The sequence below is a fragment of the Podarcis cretensis genome (genome assembly GCF_951804945.1).
Source record: "Podarcis cretensis genome assembly, chromosome: 1".
In the NCBI taxonomy this organism is placed as follows: Eukaryota; Metazoa; Chordata; class Lepidosauria; order Squamata; family Lacertidae; genus Podarcis; species Podarcis cretensis.
The window spans coordinates 63,105,586-63,124,187 of record NC_137170.1 but is presented as its reverse complement, the minus strand read 5'-3'; the positions used below and the strand labels follow the sequence as shown (position 1 = coordinate 63,124,187).

Below are 18,602 nucleotides of genomic sequence, written 5' to 3'. Positions count from 1 at the left end.
ATACACACAATTAAAAAAAAAACAAATCAAACCTTTACATAACTTTCTTTCCTTTGCTTATTTCCTTGACCTCCTCACACCTCCCTTTTTTGTATTCTAGTTCAATTAGCTATTTCAGCAAATCCTTTCCAGCTTTGTTTTTATCCTAATAATTTATCTTAATATACTGTAATTTTACATTCTCGTCTTTCACCAATTAAAAAATCAATTTTTACCTAGTCCTTTATATCATTTCTGCTAAAACCACATTACTTCATTCCAACATCTTTCTAACATTCCTTAATTTTGCAATGTTTCTGTAAATAAACTTTATTTTTTTTTTCCAATCTTCTTCCACCGACTCTTCACCTTGGTCTCGGATTCTGCCAGTCATTTCCGCCAGTTCCATATAGTCCATCACTTTCATCTGCCATTCTTCCCGGGTGGGTAAATCTTGTGTCTTCCAATACTTCGCGATGAGTATTCTTGCTGCTGTTGTTGCATACATAAAGAAAGTTCTGTCCTTCTTTAGCACCAATTGGCCGACCATGCCCAGGAGAAAGGCCTCTGGTTTCTTCTGAAAGGTATATTTAAATACCTTTTTCATTTCATTATAGATCATCTCCCAGAAAGTCTTAATCCTTGGGCACGTCCACCAAAGGTGAAAGAATGTACCTTCAATCTCTTTACATTTCCAACATTTATTATCGGGCAAATGATAGATTTTTGCAAGCTTGACTGGTGTCATGTACCACCTGTATATCATTTTCTTTCTTTTTTTTATAATATTTATTAAATTTTAGTTTAACAATAAAATACATAGATAATAACACAATCTTTTCCAATATCCACATTTCATATTCATCTTTGGACTTCCTCACAACCCTTGTTCCTGCTTTCTAAACTCATAAATTTTACCAGCAAATTATTAACTTGGTTTAATTCATATAGTATAATTTTCCAATATTAATATCTCAAATTTTGGGATTTAACATACTCTTATTGAAACTTAATCATAAAATGTTACTTATCCAAAATTTATCTTTTCGTCTTCCAATTAAATTTAAATTTATATTCTTTATAACTAGTTTGTTGAAGCCATGTTTTTGCTAATCTTACATCTTTCTTAACATTCATACAATTTACAATATTTTTGTAGATAGTCCTTAAATTTCTTCCAGTCTTCCTCCACCAGTTCTTCTCCCAGGTCTCGGATTCTGCCAGTCATCTCCGCCAATTCCATATAGTCTATCAGTTGCATCTGCCATTCTTCCAGTGTGGGTAATTCTTGAGTTTTCCAGCTTTTAGCGATGAGTATCCTTGCTGCTGTTGTAGCATACATAAAAAAGATTCAATCCTTCTTTTGCACGCTCTGATCAACAATGCCTAAGAGAAAGGCCTCTGGTTTCTTAAGGAAGGTATACTTAAATACCTTTTTCAGTTCATTATAAATCATTTCCCAGAAAACCTTCACTCTAGGACAAGTCCACCAGAGGTGAAAGAATGTTCCTTCAGCTTCTTTACACTTCCAACATTTATTATCAAACACATGGTATATCTTTGCAAGCTTGACTGGAGTCATGTACCACCTATATATCATTTTCATAATGTTTTCTTTCAAGGCATTACATGCCGTAAATCTCAAACCTGTGGTCCATAACTTTTCCCAGTCAGCAAACATGATGTTATACCCTATGTCCTGTGCCCATTTTATCATGGCTGATTTGACCGTTTCATCCTGTGTATTCCATTTTAACAGCAAGTTATACATTCTTGAAAGTATCTTAGAGCTGGGTTCTAACAGTTCTGTTTCTAACTTTGATTTTTCCACCTGGAATCCTATCTTTTTGTCCAACTTAAAAACTTCTTTAATCTGAGCATAATGTAGCCAATCTCGCACTTTATCTTTTATTTTCTCCATACTCTGCAACCTCCAGTTATCTCCATCTTTTTCTATTATTTCTCAATATTTCGGCCATTTGGCCTCCATATTGAGTTTTTTCAGGGCCTTGGCCTCCATTGGTGATAACCACCTTGGGGTCTTGTTTTCCAATAATTAAATACTGCTTTTCTGACAACATGGTTCTTGAAAGTCTTATGTATTTTAGCCTTGTCATACCACAGATATGCATGCCAACCAAACGCATTGTTGAATCCTTCCAAATCTAAAACATCAGTGTTCTCAAGAAGTAGCCAGTCTTTCAACCAGCAGAAAGCTGCTGATTCATAATACAACTTTAGGCCTGGCAGGGCAAAGCCCCCTCTTTCTTTAGCATCAGTTAATATCTTAAACTTAATTCTGGGCTTTTTGCCCTGCCAGACAAATTTTGAAATATCTCTCTGCCACCTCCCAAAACACTCCATTTTGTCCACAATCTGCAAAGTTTGAAACAAAAACAACATTTTTGGCAATACATTCATCTTAATAGCAGCAATACGTCCTGTCAAGGAAAGTTTCAATCTTGACCAAACATCTAGATCCCTTTTAATTTCAGACCAACATTTTTCATAATTGTCTTTAAATAAATTCCTGCTCTTCGCTGTTATGTTTACCCCTAGGTATCTTACTTTTTTAACCACATTTAATTCTGTCTCTTTCTGAAACCTTTCTGATTCTGAAGAAGTCAAAAAATTTTCTAAGACCTTGGTTTTTTGCTTATTAAGTTTAAATCCCGCCACTCGACCAAACTCATAAATCAGTTGCAATACCCTTTTAGTACTAGGCTCTGGCTCCTGTAGGGTCAAAACTAGGTCATCTGCAAATGCTTTCAGTTTATATTGTTTCGCTCCGACCTGGATACCTTCCACCAACCGGTCTCCTCTGATCATATTCAAGAGCACTTCTAGGACCAATATAAATAACAAAGGGGATATAGGGCAACCTTGTCATGTTCCTTTTTCAATTCTAAACTCTTCTGTCACCACATTGTTAACTATCAGTTTTGCCTTTTGCTCTGAATAAATTGCTATCCCATTGTAAAACCCCCGCCCCACTCCCATTCCTTCCAAATTTTTCTTCATAAACTTCCAGGAGATATTGTCAAAGGCCTTCTCCGCGTCTATAAATATCAAGACTGCTTTTGTATTAATGTTTGTTTGCAAGAGTTCCAAAATATCAGTAATGTTCCTTGTGTTTGCAAACAAATGTCTACCTGGGAGAAAGCCTGCCTGGTCCTTGTGAATTACTTCATTTAAAACTTTTTTAAATCTACTTGCTAAAATGTCTGCAAATATTTTGTAATCCACATTTAGGAGGGAGATGGGGCGGTAATTCTTAAGTTGTGTCTTTTCAGTTTCTAGTTTGGGTATCAATGTGATGAAAGCTTCTTTCCACGACTCCGGTGCCTTCTTCCCCTCCATAATTTCATTGCAAACCTCCATTAATGGATGTATCAAATAGTCTTTCAATGTCTTATAATATTTGGAGGTAAGCCCATCTGGCCCTGGAGACTTGCCCAGTTGCATGTTCTGAATGGCCTCCTCAATCTCTAATTGTGTTATTTTATAATTCAGGATTGTTCTATTCCGCAGAGACAACTTTGGTAAACCATTCTTCTTTAGAAACTGTTCTATCTCTGATTCATTTTGCGGCCCTTTTTTAGGGTCCATGCTAATCTTCTCTGTATCGTTCCAATTTTAGTATATGTGCTGCCGAACCTGTATATCATTTTCATTATATTCTCTCTTAAGGCATTACATGCCGTAAACTTAATACCTATGGTCCATAACTGTTCCCAGTCAGCCATCATAATGTTATGTCCAACATCTTGTGCCCATTTTATCATAGCAGATTTCACCATTTCATCCTGAGTATTCCATTTCAACAGCAAGTTATACATTCTTGACAAGTTCTTAGTTTTAGGATCTAACAGTTCTGTTTCCAATTTTGATTTCTCCACCTGAAAACCAATTTTCTTATCCAAATTATAAGCCTCCATTATTTGATAATAATGAAGCCAATCCCGTACTTTGTTGTTTAGTTTTTCAAAACTCTGCAGCTTTAATCTGTCTCCTTCTTGTTCCAATATTTCCCAATATTTCGGCAAGTTGGCCTCCATATTGAGCTTTCTCTGAGCCTTTGCTTCCATCCCATGGAGCACATCCTTGGGGATCCTGTCACCTTCCATGACCAAGCCAGCTTGGCCATAAACATCCAATGAAGCTGGACGTGACCAAGCCAGCGCAGATGCCGCTGAGGCAGGAGTGCAAACAATGTGGGCTTGCAAGAGCTCATCTTTGGGTGAGACTCTGCCCTGCCACGCGATGCCCAAAATCTTCCTGACGCAGCGCACATGACAGGCATTGAGGTGTGGCTCCTGGAGGATATTTAAGTTGCCCATGATTCACTTCCATAAAGTGGTGTGCTCTACACACAAGCCTGATAGACCTTCATCATGATATTAGTCAGTAGCATCACCTTTTAAATGCATTATTATTTACTGACTTTATGGGTTGCTTTCTCTTGCCAAAGGGGACTCAGAGTCATTTAACAACAACAAACAAACAAACCACCCTGAAATAAACAAAACCCGCACATACCTATATTTTAAAAAAATACGGGGGGGGGGGCAATTTGATTTTTAAGGGGGGCAACTTGGAAGCTTGTTTAGACCAAGTTAATGGCCTTTTAGGCTTCCTCCACGTGAATGGGAGTTCACTTTTTGAATAATAAGAATTAATTGTCACGGGGTGGGGAGGCATCAGGATTTAGAGATGCTTAGGTGGGGCATGGCCGAAAAAAGGTTGGGAACCACTGCTTTAAACTAAAAATAAAGTCCACAACGCTGCGACTTTTCCTCGTGGGGAGGTCCCTCCCTCCAACCCCCGCTGGATCATCTCGGGGGTCCTTTTTTTTCTAAACCTTTTCCCAGCCCTACAATATCTTTTCCGAGGCGAGGCGACCAGAACCCTACGCGCAGCTTCGCAGGTCCTCTGAACTGGCCGTTTCCCATTAAAACAAGAAGGAGATAAATTGAAATTGCAGAGTTTTGAGAAACTAAAAGATAAAGTGCGAGATTGGCTTCATTACTATCAAATAAGAGAGGCCTATAATATGGATAAAAAATTGGGCTTCCAGGTGGAAAAATCGAAATTGGAAACAGAATTGTTAGAACCTAAAACGAAGATTATTTCAAGAATGTACAACTTGCTGTTGAAATGGAATACTCAGGATGAAACAGTTAAATCAGCTATGATTAAATGGGCACAGGACATTGGTCATAACATTATGTTTGCTGACTGGGAAAAGTTGTGGACCACCGGCATGAAATTTACGGCATGTAATGCCTTAAGAGAGAATATTATGAAAATGATTTATACGTGGTACATGACCCCAGTCAAGCTTGCTAAAATTTATCATTTGCCGGATAACAAATGTTGGAAATGTAAAGAAACTGAGGGTACATTCTTTCACCTTTGGTGGACGTGCCCGAAGATTAAGGCTTTCTGGGAGATGATATATAATGAACTGAAAAAGGTATTTAAATATACCTTCCCTAAGAAACCAGAGGCCTTTCTCTTGGGCATAGTCGGCCAAACAGTGTTAAAGAAGGATAGAACGTTTTTTATGTATGCGACAACAGCAGCAAGAATACTTATCACAAAGTATTGGAAGACACAAGATTTGCCCACCTTGGAAGAATGGCAGATGCAAGTAATGGACTATATGGAATTGGCAGAAATGACTGGCAGAATCCGAGACCTGGGAGAAGAAGCAGTGGAAGAGGATTGGAAGAAGTTTAAGAACTATTTGCAGAAACACTGTAAAGTGTACGAATGCTAAAATGATGTTGGATATGAAATAATATGGCATTAGCGGTACAGTGTTAAAAAATATGCAAAAATGTAATAGAAAAAGGGTGGAAAAATAAGGTTATATTATGTCAAAGTAAACATTATGATAAAAGTGTTTAATTATAAGGAGGAAAGATTGGAGACATAATAGAAGTGATCACAATAACTAGAAATGAGTTTTGAAGAAGGGTAAGGATTTGCTGTATTTGATTGGACAAAGAGGAACACAAAAAAGGGAGGTGTGAGGAAGTCAAGAAAGAAAGCTATGCAAACATGAATTTAAAAATTGGAGTTTTTATTCTTAATTCGTTTTTTTATTATTCATGTCTGTGATTGTTTTTGCAGTTTTGTACTTTTCTGATGTTTTTTTCCTTTTTTTCTTTCTGTTAAAATAAATAAATATTTTTTTAAAAATGAACTGGCCGTTTCCCTTCCAGTTCCTTCCCTCCCGACCCCTGGCATGGAGAGAGACTCTCCTCCTCCTCCTCCTCCCGGTCCTTAAGACGCGCTTCTTTCTTTCTTTCCCTCCTTCTCCGGCGTTGCGGCCCGCCTTCCCCCCGGCTCCGGAGCGGCAGGGGGCGCCGTTCTCCGCCGGCCCCTCCGCGGAAGGCAGCGTCGCGGCGGAGAGGCGGCTGGGAGGCCAGAGGGCAGCGGGGCGGACCCTGCTTCGCTGCTTCCCAGGCGTCGGCGCTGCCCGGCCGCGGCCGGCCCAGGGGTGCGGCGATGGGGATGTGCTTGCCCTGCATGGGGGGAGCCGCCGACGACGTGGTGGAGACGCCCGACCCGGTAAGCGCGGGGAGTCCGTCTCCCTCCCCCTCCGAGCCCCCTTTCGCCATTAAGGGCCACCCCAGATGCAACTCCACCCTCCGTCCCCAAACATAGAGAAGTCTGGCCATTCAGTAGTAGCGAAACATTTCTCTCTCTCTCCCCCCAGCCTTTCTTAGCGACGCGCAGGTGGAAGGAAGGCGCTTCGCTTCTTCTAGTGATCTCCTTTCCCCTCCCTTCCCGGGTTGGAAGATCTCTTCCAACTCCTTGGGGGCGCAAGCTTTAAAACCTACTTGGAAGGAAGCCCTGCCGAGGGCCAGGTCAACGGCTGTAGGATCGCAAGCCTTAGAAGTTAGCCAGGGACACACCCTTAAGGACTAGCAGCTTGAAATAAAATCCTATCCCGCGCTCAATAGAGTGTCTTGTTACGTGCTTTTGCCTTCACACGTTGGTAGAGTTGGAACAATCGTGCGCTCAAAAGGGCCACCAGGTTGCAGGCGCCACCAGTGATCCCAGGTACAGGCACAGAGGAATAGCGACCAGTGAGTTTGGTGGTGGTTTTTAAGCTTCAAAAGGAGAACAGAACTCTGGAGTGTACAAGCCCTGCTAGAAAAAGGGCACATACTTTGCTGTTAGTGAGAATAAGAGAGAGAGAGAGAGAGAGAGATTAAGCGTTCTGTTGGATGCATAGTTCAAGGATATTTGAAATATTTATCAGTGTACGAAGTGCAGTTGTCTAATTGCTCTGTAAATGCTTCTGCTGGTATGAGAATGCTCGGGGGTAATCGTAATAGCTAACCCAAGACGGTGTAGTTGTTTAGAAGCAAAACCCACCATCTCCAGAGGGGCTTACTCCTATGTAAGCATGCGTAGGATTGTAACTTGATTATTTACTTATTTTCGCAGAAAAAATAGCATTTTTTATTAAAAATAACCCAGACAATACATTTTTTATAACAACGTACCTTATTTAATAGCACACAAGCTACAGGTAAACTTGGTAGTTTGTAGAACAGTAAAATCCAGAAAGTTTGTGTTCTGAAATCTATATTTATCACTGGCAGCTTGATTTCCTGGGATTGCATATAGACCAATTGATTTCTTGATACTACAGCAATATCAGTATCTTCCCTCCATGGTATCGAATTGAGGTTTTAATCCTACCTTTACATGATGTGCAATGATACATTTGTTTATTTCAAACATTTCTGTTCCGCTCTAGATTTAAAATAGCAGTGATGATATGAATTGAAACATCAAATGAGCACTATAAAATACCAAAACAAAACATTACAGGTGAATATCATACATAAAATACACATTTAAAGTAGTATAATTGACAGGTGAATAAAACACCCTCCCCCTCAAAAAACCTATTTGGTTTATGTATTGGTCCAGGGAGGATTCTAAGCACATTTAGCTGAGCATAGTTAGAAATGCTCCCATCGGACCTGCCTGCTGAATGTGGTTGGAGGCAGAGCAGCTGGGATAGTTTGTTTGTTTTACAAGTGTATAAACTGCTTCACAGCCTGAAACAGTGTATGAGATTAAAAAAAAAGAGATAAAATACAGGCTCTGAAAATGCTAAAACCATTTCAACACCATGTACAATTATAAATCCATAAATGGCTGGGTCGTACCTCGGGGAAAGCCTTCCTAAATAAAAATGCATCCAGTAGCCACCTAAACATCAATATGCTTGATGCCTATCTAAATTTCAGCTGGTAATTGATTCCACAGGGCTAAATGCTTAGGGTCTGGTTTCTAGTAAAGTGGTACATCAGGTTACAAACACCTCGGGTTACAAACACTTCGAGTTACAGACTCCACTAACCCAGAAGTAGTACCTTGAGTTGCGAACTTTACCTCAGGATGAGAACAGAAATCGCGCGGCAGCAGTGGGAGGCCCCATTAGCTAAAGTGGTACCTCTGGTTAAGAATGGTTTCAGGTTAAGAACAGACCTCTGGAACGAATTAAGTTTGTAACCAGGGGTACCACTATATAAGCTAAGCACACCTCTGGGGCTTTCAGTATTCTCAGCAGTGCCTCATATGAGGAGCACAGTTACTAGGCAGTGGTAGTGAGTGGTCCCTTGGATAACCTCTTGGTCCCAAGTGGCTGAGGGATTTAAATGTTCTTGGTCCCAAGTGGCTGAGGGCTTTAAATGTTAAAAGCAAAACCTTGAATGGTGCCCAGTAGCATAGAGGCAGCCAGTGCAGTTCTTTCAGCAGAGGCGTGTACACGATGTCGACGTGATTAGGGAATCAGCAACTTAAGTGCTACGTTCTGCCTGTTTAAAGCCAAGGGAAATGGCCACGTGGAGCCTGGTCCACCACGTTCAGTATTTGTGATATGCTATGTGGTTGACTGGGGGGGGGGGTATCAAATGTATTCCCCCTCCCAATGTTTTCCCAGGAATCCTGACCACGGTCTTGAGCAGTGGGAGTTGAATTGCTAGAAAGGGTTCAATTTTTATAATTTCCAAAGTGGCAGCTATTGTAAAGTAGTGCTTAGGGTGTGACGAGGCTCGAGGAAACCTTTGTTCAAATCCCCTGTCAGCCACAAAGTTTCCTGGGTGACCTTGAGCCAGCCTCTTGTCTCAAGGTCACCCTTTTAGAGCAGCTGTGAGGGTAAAATGCAGGGTGTGGTGAGATCCTTGAAAACACACTTGAGCTACCTCACTGAAAAAGGGGGGTTGAAATGTATAGCACCTGGAAGCCCAAAAGCTCCCTTCCCTGTGTTGAAATCTTTCTCGTACTCCCCCACACATTTTGTGTCTTCAAAATAATGTGCTGGAGAGGATTTACCTCCCCTTAGCTCACACCTCAGTGACAGACCCCAGGCTACTGCTCCAACCACTTCTCATTCAGCAGCACACAGAGATTAAATCCATCTTGTCTATCTCTCTGTCTATCTGCCTCCCGGCACTGGTTTACTTCGATTTCCCCTTCTCCTACCCTCAGGTCCTTCATGTTCCATCTTTTACTTTGCTGCTGGACCAGACTGCTCACTTGTTCACTCACTCACTGTTGTTGGGCTGGAGCACAAACATCCACACCCTCTCCTCCTCATACCCCTTTCCACTCCTGAACTGGAGTGGCAGGCCCTCTCTTACCCAAACAAGTGTGCATGTAAATGGGCTAGGAGCAAAGCAACCCGGGGTACACTGAATCAGACCATTGGTCCATCTAGCCCAGTACTGTCAATTTTGACTGGCACAGCTCTCCAGGGTTTTAGGAGACTTTCCCAGCTCAACATGGAGATGAAGATTTCAGGGATTGAACCTGGGATCTTCTGCATACAATGTATGTGCTCTGCCCCTGAGCTGCGGGAAATGAACGCCACCTCACTGTTTGTCTTCTTCTTTCTTCCCACCACTGCATAGTTAGATATTGAGGTGAGTAGAACCCCAGTATTCTTCCACCTTGAAATGTGCCCCCTCCAGTAGCCTCACTTGGTTGCACTTTTGCCTAATGATGAGGCACTTGGACATCTCATTGTCAACTAGGAAATTGAAAAGCTTATATGCAGTTGCAGGCAGAACTGGCAACTTTGGCTCGAGTTCCCAACAACTGGGAATAATTTACTGCATTGCAAAGACTGATGGGAAGTCCAATTTCCTCCTCAGTAAAGTTGGTGTGAAATAACTTCTTAAACCGCTCTTTTTTATATCCTTTCTGCAGGAGCTGAAAAGAAGACAACTTGCAGAAGCTGCAGAAAAAAGGCAGATGGAGGTAACCTGGTGTTTGGCACAGAGATTGACTCAGATACTTCCTTATTGAGTGAATGTGAACAATAGATAAATGGCTGTTTTCTGGAAATTGCATCAGAGCCATTCCTGAGCTGCACTGGAGTATAGGCTTTACAGCTAATATTTTTGGAATTAATATCCAGTAATAGTTTCTAGGTATCATATGCACAGTAAAAGGCTGTGGGGAGGACACCAGTATGTGCTTCTAGATATTCGGCTATCGTAAATAACTCTAGTCTCCCAAACTTTTCAGGCAGCAACACGTTTGCTTTTCTGAAGAGTTTCAAGAGGAGATGGTTGGGCAGAGCAAGGCACAGGCCTTCATCTATCTTCCTTGCCTCTTTTTTTCCAATCTGGGGAAGGATGCTTTTGGACCCATGAAGAGCTCAGAGGATTCTGAGTCAAGGAATGTCCAAGGATGCTATGTGGCCCATGGACACCATGCTGGGTACTCCAGTTGTCTACATGGACAACTGCGTTTCCATGCGCTCTGGCACTCATCACAGTCCTCCATGCACCAGAAGTGGTTTAGTCATGCTGGCCACATGACCTGGAAAGCTGTCTGTGGACAAACGCCAGCTCCCTCGGCCTGAAGCGAGATGAGTGCTGCACCCTATAGTCACCTTTGACTGGGCTTAACCGTCCAGGGTTCCTTTACCTTACATGAATTTAATATCCACTGAATTTGAGATTTATGTAAAAGAGCAGCCTTGTGCATACCTGAAATTCATTTAGGAAAGAAAAAGCAGAATGGAAAAGATATTTGATGTGATTGTTGTATTGATTTGTTATATATTAAAAAAAACCCTAGATTGTCATGTGATTTTTGTGTCTCATTATTCCTTTCTAAAGTCTGCTTCTCGGGGTATAAAGAATCCATCTTCTGTGGAGGAAAGGAAAAGGAAACAGGAGGAAATGGAAAAACGCCTTGAATCAGGCCCTGGACCAGGCGGCGGCGGACTGAGAGTAATTATGCCTAAGATTAAATGCTGTAATTTCTTCTTCCCCACCCCACTTTTTAAAGTAATTATTGAGAGTGAGTTGAGTAATTGCCTTCTTTTTTGCAGACAACTGTGTCTTGTAAAGTGCTTTGTTGCTGTTGAGGCATTTGGCACAGGGAATCCAAATCCCTTGGACGTTTTGTTTCATGCGTAGCAATTTCATTGAACGACTGAAAACTATTTTTCAGAATAGGAGTGCGATGGAGTCTTATGACATTTAAAAGCAAAAACATTAAATTGAGTAAATAATTTTTAAAATATTTTAAATTTAAAGAATTTATAAACCATCCACTCTTTGATAATGTCATGAGGTGTACAAAGAAAGAAAGTTAAAAATGAATATATTAACTACATCTGTAAAACCAGCAGGGATAATATTCAGCAGTGCTACAAAACTGGTTGAATTGTAAGTTTCTTAAGCAGGCACCAGAAAGAACAAATTGTTGTCACCATGCTCATTTCCAGTGGGAGTGTATTCTAGAATCTGGGTGCCACCACACTTAAAGCTCTGCAGCAGGTATTATTGACATGAAAATCCAAGGTGTGTGGCAGCCACAAGTGGCCTCACTTGATGACCTAGGGGTTTGAGTGGAATGCTGTGGAACAGAATTGTATTCCCTAGGAGTATACACAAACATTCACTGTGCATTCCTGATTGTCCAAAATTATTGCTGGAGGTGTCCAATAAAAACCAAATACGAAAGAAATAATCAATGCATAAGCTAAATGTGGCCTCTCATGAGCAGATGAACTGGATTCACAAAATGTAAGCCTATTCCTTTGTATAATAAAACCCTTGATAAAACAAGGCTGTGAATTTATATCCCCTCTTCACCTTCTTATGTTGTTTTTTTCCTTCCCATCCTAGTGGCAAGTTGGATAACTCCAAGGGCAGCTCCTGGAGGGAAGAAGACATCCTACTGCCAAGACCTTGCCAGTTCTTGCAACTGAATGGCACTTGTTCGGTGTCTGGTTTTTGCTATTGTTTGCCTCTGAAGATGCAGCAGGACTTTGCCACCATAGCAGGGAGGGGAAAGATGTGCACTAAGGATATTGTCAAGTGAAAGCTTCACAATGCACAGCAGAGGTTGCCAAAATCAACAGTCCCCTACTAGTTCCGTTGCCATGTTCTAGAGTTTTGCATGTCTTAACATATTTGAGGGGCCTGAAGAGACACGTATGTAATAAATGAAATTTTCCTGCCTTGATTCTTATGGAAATCCATTCTGCTTTTTACAGTGTGCCCAGATACTTAACTCTGTCCTTTTCTCCCCTTGTGTCACACTTGTAAGATTTAAGTCACAGTCCTTAAATCTTAACGTGAGAGTGAGTATTTTGAGGATAGAAGTTTTGGTGCCTTTTAAGGGTGAACTCATATATTTAAGAGAAATGTCACCATGAGGTAAGAAATTGTGTCTTATTCTTAAAAATGCTAACTCTGGGAGGGCAGTGGGCAATATTTATGGGATTTATTTTGCTATCTCTCATATTTTCTTCTACAGCACTGAGAGTATGTGATTGTGAATCACTTAAAATACAATTAAACCAAAAAGGTTTTGCCTGCCTGCAGTTGTCCCTAAGTTGGTATTGAATGATGCCTGCCATGTCGGCTGGGTAGACAGTACAATGCCTTGACATGTTCTGCTTTTTGGCTATTTCTTTATTTTTAAAATAGTATTCTGAAACAAATATAGGGAATATTCATGCAATCTCTTTGAAGAAAACTAAGGAATTAAATCAGCTTATGGGGAAGATGGTTTCGCCTTTACTTTTTGTGCTTAAAATTAAGTTGGTGGTTTCTTGCATGCTCCCAAAGCATATTTGGCTTTTTAAAAAAATCTCTCAGTAAAAAATGTACAAAACAAAATCTAAACTATATGCAACCCTTGTGTGTGTGCGCGCGTAAATAAAGTGCCCAAATGAACTTCCTCTAACTTAAACGGGTTATTTAACTTTTCCCATCCCACAGCATTGTTATAGGTGGTGCTGATTTTCAAAGAGCAGATGAATCCCTACAATAAAATACCCCATTAAAAGGGAATGAAATTAAGTTGGAAGGAATGTGCAGTTTTAAAACCTCTCAACATTCTGCTGAGTTAGCTTCTACTAAAGAAAGTATGTTTCTTGTTTTCTAGCCCACAGTAATATAATGTCTGCAGCCTTTCCCCTACAGGTCAAACTCTGTCTTGAATTTCATAAGCTATACTGTATTTATAACTAAAACTGTCCAAGTGCTTTAACAAGTTAACTGAGAATGGGATGTTTTCCCTTTCTTTGGCACAAAAATAACACAGGTTTGGGTTGGGAGTGATGCATTTGGCCCAGTTTTGAGAGAAAAGTTGTGGGTTACAGCAATTTCCCTTTCACTCATTAGCTTTACACGGTGTATCATGTAGTATCTGCCAGGAGAGCGTCCAGCATCTGTCTTCATATTTGTTCACGTAATGTGATTGTTTTAATAAAGTGCAGAAAGCCTGGCCACGTTGTAAAATACCGATACCTCAAACATAATTATGGGCATTTGTGTTGCATTCATACTGTACTTACTGCTTTTTTCTGCTGTAATACCAATGGAATAACACTTACGACATCTAGATTTCCAGTAATGCAGAGCATCCTTTAAGAGGATGATGCTAAGAAAAGTTATTATTAAAGTGCCAATTTGGGAATTGCCTATGCTTCTTTTATTACTTCTGTTGAGCTCCTAAAAAGGGGGTCCGTGTTGGATTGAGAGCTTTCCATTGTCAGCACTTTCTACATTAATTGGTGCGAAACCACTGTGTTCTTTCAGTGCATACAGTAGGTGTGTGAAGTCTCAGCCCTTTACTGGTTGAACTTTTTATAGTTCTCTGGCTATTATAGTTGCCATACTTCAAAGGTCTGTGTACTTTTGAATTTCAGAGCTTTGAATAATGTGGATTTTGTGTTTGAGGAAAGGAGTGTGTTATTTTATGTGGCAAGTCATGGTATTGTGGAAAGGTACTGGAATTTTATTTGTGTTACGAGTTGTGCTGTTTGCTTATATTTTCCAGAAATACTACAGAAGGATTTAATACAGAATTATCTTTAAAACAAATTTTCAGGAGCCAAGTGTCTTTAATTTCACTGAGAGCAAGACTGTGAATTACAGCTTTATATCCTGTTACATATTTGTTCTGACCACTCTCCTCTCCAAAGGTGACTTGAGACTTCTTAGGAATAGATACAATCCTGCTTACCCCATTTGCTATTGCAGAGGCAAAGTGTCTGCCTCTTCTTGTTTGTGTGCAACCCAACAAGATGATTGAGGGGTCTCACACACCCAAAAACAGGTTATTAGTAATTTGAGAGCAGATAGCCTCTATCCAGAAGCTTTTTGCAGGTGAGGATCTTGTTCCCACTGCCCTGAAAACTTGAGCGCGTAGTAGAAAGAAAGCAATGCACAAGCTGTAGACAAACCATGTCCTTTCCATATTTTTTGGAATGAGCAAGTTCCACCAAAATCGAAGGGATTTTGAAGTAATGTATAAAAAGATCTTAGGTTCTTGTCAAATATGTAATTTGATATCAAAAGGATATTGGTTGCAGGTAGAGTCCTTGATGCAATGCCCCTGGAGCGTTACCAGGTATCTGATGACACTACATAGGAGCAGAGGTTACACACATGCTTGTCTTCTGAGGTCTGATGCCTTCAACTGGGATTTTCCATTTTGTGCGCACAAAGCATTCAAAAGATCAAGGCAATGCCAGCCTACATGGAACACCCAAGTTTTGTAGGCTTCTTATTTGGACTGAGACTGATGGTCAAAAGATCCATTCCATCAGCAGCTCACGGAAAGTGACTGTTCTTATAGCTACAGATTAGGATTACTATACTGTAAACCTATACTGTAAACTGCCTCGTGAGCCCTAGTATATAAAATAAATAAGTAATGCTCATGGACAGTGTTTAGCCCCCAGAACACTGCAAAATCTGAGTAGGTTTAGGTCGGTCTCTACTTGTTTGTGAGAGCAATACGTTGCAATGAACCACTGAGAGTTTGTTTTTTTAAAAGTATCTGTTTATTTCTAATGCACCATGTGATTTCAGCTCAAATTTATACAGTCATCATTCAAATAATCCTCGAACAATGATTTTTCTAGGAAAGGCACAAAAGTTGTCAAGTATAGACAAAAGAAAATTAGCAAAACCAATAAATCAAAACCTTAGCATTCCTATATATCACGGAGATGTGTAACATAACCACTCCCCAACATTTATCTACAGAGAATGCATGTAGTATTTTCATATTTTATTCAATATGCTCAAAAACATAACTAAATCCAGCGGCAGAGAATATCCCACCATCACACAGTGGGACAATGGTCTATAACTGCCTATACATTTCTATAACCACCTAAAGCTATACTGTTACCCTTCAAGCACAACAGCCAGGAAGAGCTAATCTAAAGGCAAATACCAGGCACCCAAACAGCAGATACATGAGAGTACTACTGGTGATTGCATTCGCATGTCAAGTTTGAAAGTTTCAGAACAGGGAGGGGGAAGCTGTGCACCTTCATATGTTGGGTTTTCGATTCCCACTAGGCCTAGCTAGTGGTCGAGGATGATGGGAGTTGTAGTTCAATGATACCAGGGGGGCTACAGGCTTCCTATCCTTGGGGAAGAATGACTGTCAGGAATCATTCCTATGTCAAAAAGATATACAGGTGTTCTTTAGTACTTACTATGAAAAACAAATCTGAATGGACTTACACTTTTAGCTGTAACTTAAAGCTATGAAACAAGCACTTGAGTCTTACCATTCCAAAATGTTGGCCAATCTGAAGCTCTTTAGCTCTTTATACTAAGGGCATGTGGTCCTCCAGATATTGTTGGATTCCAACTTTCATCGGTCCCAGCCAGCATGGCCAAGGGTCAAGGATGATGGGAGTTTTAGTCCCAATAACATTTGGAGGATACAGGCTCCCCATCCTGTTATAATTCCAAGGCACTCTTCTCTATCATTGTCAAGGCCAGCTTTAGCCTTTCTGTTGTCCAGATGTAAATATGGTTACTGTCTTTCGATTCACCTAATGCATACCGCTGATGCAGTCACTTGAGATAGCTTGCTTTGCAACAGCATCACTGGTTTAGAGAGTAAAGGGTGAGGGGAATGGGGAATCCCAGGTGGCATTTGACTTGTAGTCCAACAGCGCATTGCCATCTCGTCAATATCTGGTGTTATATGCAGCTTAGGAACCAAAAGCATACATGAACCATATTGAAACATCTTAAAACAGATTATAGCAGGGGAGGAGAAAAATACTCTTAATGTTGCTTTCAATGGCACACATGCATGCATTCTATGGAGGCTGCTCTTTTGTTTTCAAACGTATACATGCTTGCTGCTTGTTTCTTTCACCAGTTAGGAAAGGCCGTATATTAAGACAATATACAGGCATTTCCCACCAGTTATCTACCTTCTTATGCAGTAAACACACTGGCACAGCAGCTGCTGAAAGCCTAGAGCTATGTGATGCAAGTATGACATTCTCTTGCCTGTAAGAGTATCCCATTCATTGCAGGGAGTGTGGGGGTTGATGAAGTGCACAGAAGAATGCATTTTAAAAAAAATCAGGTCTCATCTATGAATGAGGCAGCCTGTAAACAGAGGAGTTCACAGTGTGTGTCGGAACAGGGAAAGCTGCCTTATATCTATCTGGCCCAGCAGTGTCTACTCTGACTGGCAATATATCTCCAAGGTCTCAGACAGAGGTTTTTCTCATCTGCTACCCAGCTTTTTTCTTTTTTTTGTAACTGGAGCTTTTTGGATGCCAGTAATGAGGTTAACCACAGAGCTCTGAATTAGGGCAAATAATTGAGAATCATAGATGTTTTTCGTACAAATATATCACATTTTGTTACTTTAATGTGACTCATAAGTCATTCTAAGAATACATTCATAGAGTAATAATTTGGCTAAAAATATATGTCTGTTTTTTAAAAATCAGATTGTAGTAATTAACCTATCGAGGGTAACTTGCTATAAAAAGGAACAGCACTAGAAATAAATAGTTCTACAGTTCAACAACCCACAAAATGGGTTGCCATTTCCAGTCTGCATGTAATTTTCAGGAGTCCTTTTAAAGCACCAACTAATGAAACTACATTTGAGAAGATAGCATGGGCCTACATATACAGAGTCCCGAATGAACATTTCACTTAATCTCCTTTTTGGTTTTGTAATGGGCAGAAACAACCAAGTAGCTGTCTGGGTTCATATCCTTGATGGTCGGAGACTTGTTCTGGATCGGAGATGTTTTCCCATCCACTCGGGAAATCTGCAGCATTCGGCACGGGTCGTGTTTCAGCAAATACCCGGCAAACGTCTCCCAGCCGCCTCCTACGCGAACCATCACATGCTTGTTGTGTAGCATCTGAATTTGCAAAAGAAAAGAGGGAGAGGGGGGAAATAACTCCTGAAATGTTTGCGAGCGACAAGTTTTTTCCTGAAAACACTCAAAGCCCAGTTCACTGTAATCCTGTTGAAAATCACTCAGTCCTAAACACTTTCAATGCTATTGAAGAAACTGCAGGGGAGGCAATCAAAGCTTTGCCACAGTATACATCTGCTCATGGGTGCAATGCAAGGTTGCATTTGGGCCCCGCTATTGTTTAATATCTCCCTAAATGATGTAGTTTAGAGCTTTCCTCTCCTCTTCCCTGCCTGCCAAAACTGGTAATGAACAAAAATTTATACTGCTTTATTTAGACAATATGGCTCTTATTTCATTATCCCAAGTAGGTACAAGATTACTTTCCAAATTCAGAGCATATTGCAAGCAGGATAGCTCGTATATTAATTACAGTAAGACCAAATTGGTGCTGGTTGCCCAAAGGTATAAGTGCCATGAATGGGTCCTGGATAGTCGTTTCATTAAACATTGTCACTCATTCAACTACTCAGGGCATCGTGGTTTTTTTGTAAAAAATACTCCCTGGCCCACTCATTTTAAGGCAATTTAAATTTCATCTGCCTCTTTATTGAGAGCTAGAAAGGCATATTACTGTAGTCATTGTTTCTTAAAACATATTTTTTTACAAAAAAGAAATTTGATGAAACCGTATCTTGCTTCTTACATGGTACAGCTATTCACGTTACTTATAGTAGGGGTGAACTGGATATAATCCAAAATAAATATCCATGTGTGCTACTTAAAGAGTTGCACAGAGTACACATGATGCATTACTTGGAATTGACGTAGGTCTCCCTTCTCTAGAAGCATACATTCATAATTCTATACCAAAAAAAACCCCTCTTGCTAATACCACACCAACATTTAGCAAAAC

The 18,602-nt window shown here is 40.4% G+C and overlaps 2 protein-coding genes across 6 annotated transcripts in view; one reads left to right on the top strand and one right to left on the bottom strand.

Annotated features, from left to right (window-relative positions):
• Window positions 1–6,404: 6,404 nt before the first annotated feature.
• Window positions 6,405–13,961, top strand: SVIP (small VCP interacting protein). Its single transcript, XM_079986521.1, has 4 exons — window positions 6,405–6,558; window positions 10,222–10,272; window positions 11,142–11,255; window positions 12,159–13,961. Exons 1-4 carry the CDS (start codon window positions 6,496–6,498, stop codon window positions 12,171–12,173), a joined length of 243 nt encoding a protein of 80 aa, XP_079842647.1. The 5' UTR covers window positions 6,405–6,495; the 3' UTR covers window positions 12,174–13,961.
• Window positions 13,962–15,314: 1,353 nt separating this feature from the next.
• The window catches only part of GAS2 (growth arrest specific 2), a 120,104-nt gene continuing 116,816 nt past the window's right edge, over window positions 15,315–18,602 (bottom strand). For all 5 annotated transcript variants that reach the window (XM_079971724.1, XM_079971721.1, XM_079971720.1 and 2 more), the window contains one exon: window positions 15,315–17,689. In XM_079971724.1, coding sequence (XP_079827850.1) covers window positions 17,471–17,689 — 219 coding nt within the window. In that variant the 3' untranslated portion in view covers window positions 15,315–17,470. The remainder of the gene's footprint in view (window positions 17,690–18,602) is intronic.

What these genes read in the sequence shown, in the direction of transcription:
- SVIP (XM_079986521.1), top strand. Translation starts at nt 6,496, where the DNA reads ATGGGGATGTGCTTGCCCTGCATGGGGGGAGCCGCCGACGACGTGGTG. An exon ending in TGGTGGAGACGCCCGACCCG is followed by an intron (nt 6,559 to 10,221) that starts GTAAGCGCGGGG and finishes TCCTTTCTGCAG; the next exon opens with GAGCTGAAAAGAAGACAACT. An exon ending in CAGAAAAAAGGCAGATGGAG is followed by an intron (nt 10,273 to 11,141) that starts GTAACCTGGTGT and finishes TCCTTTCTAAAG; the next exon opens with TCTGCTTCTCGGGGTATAAA.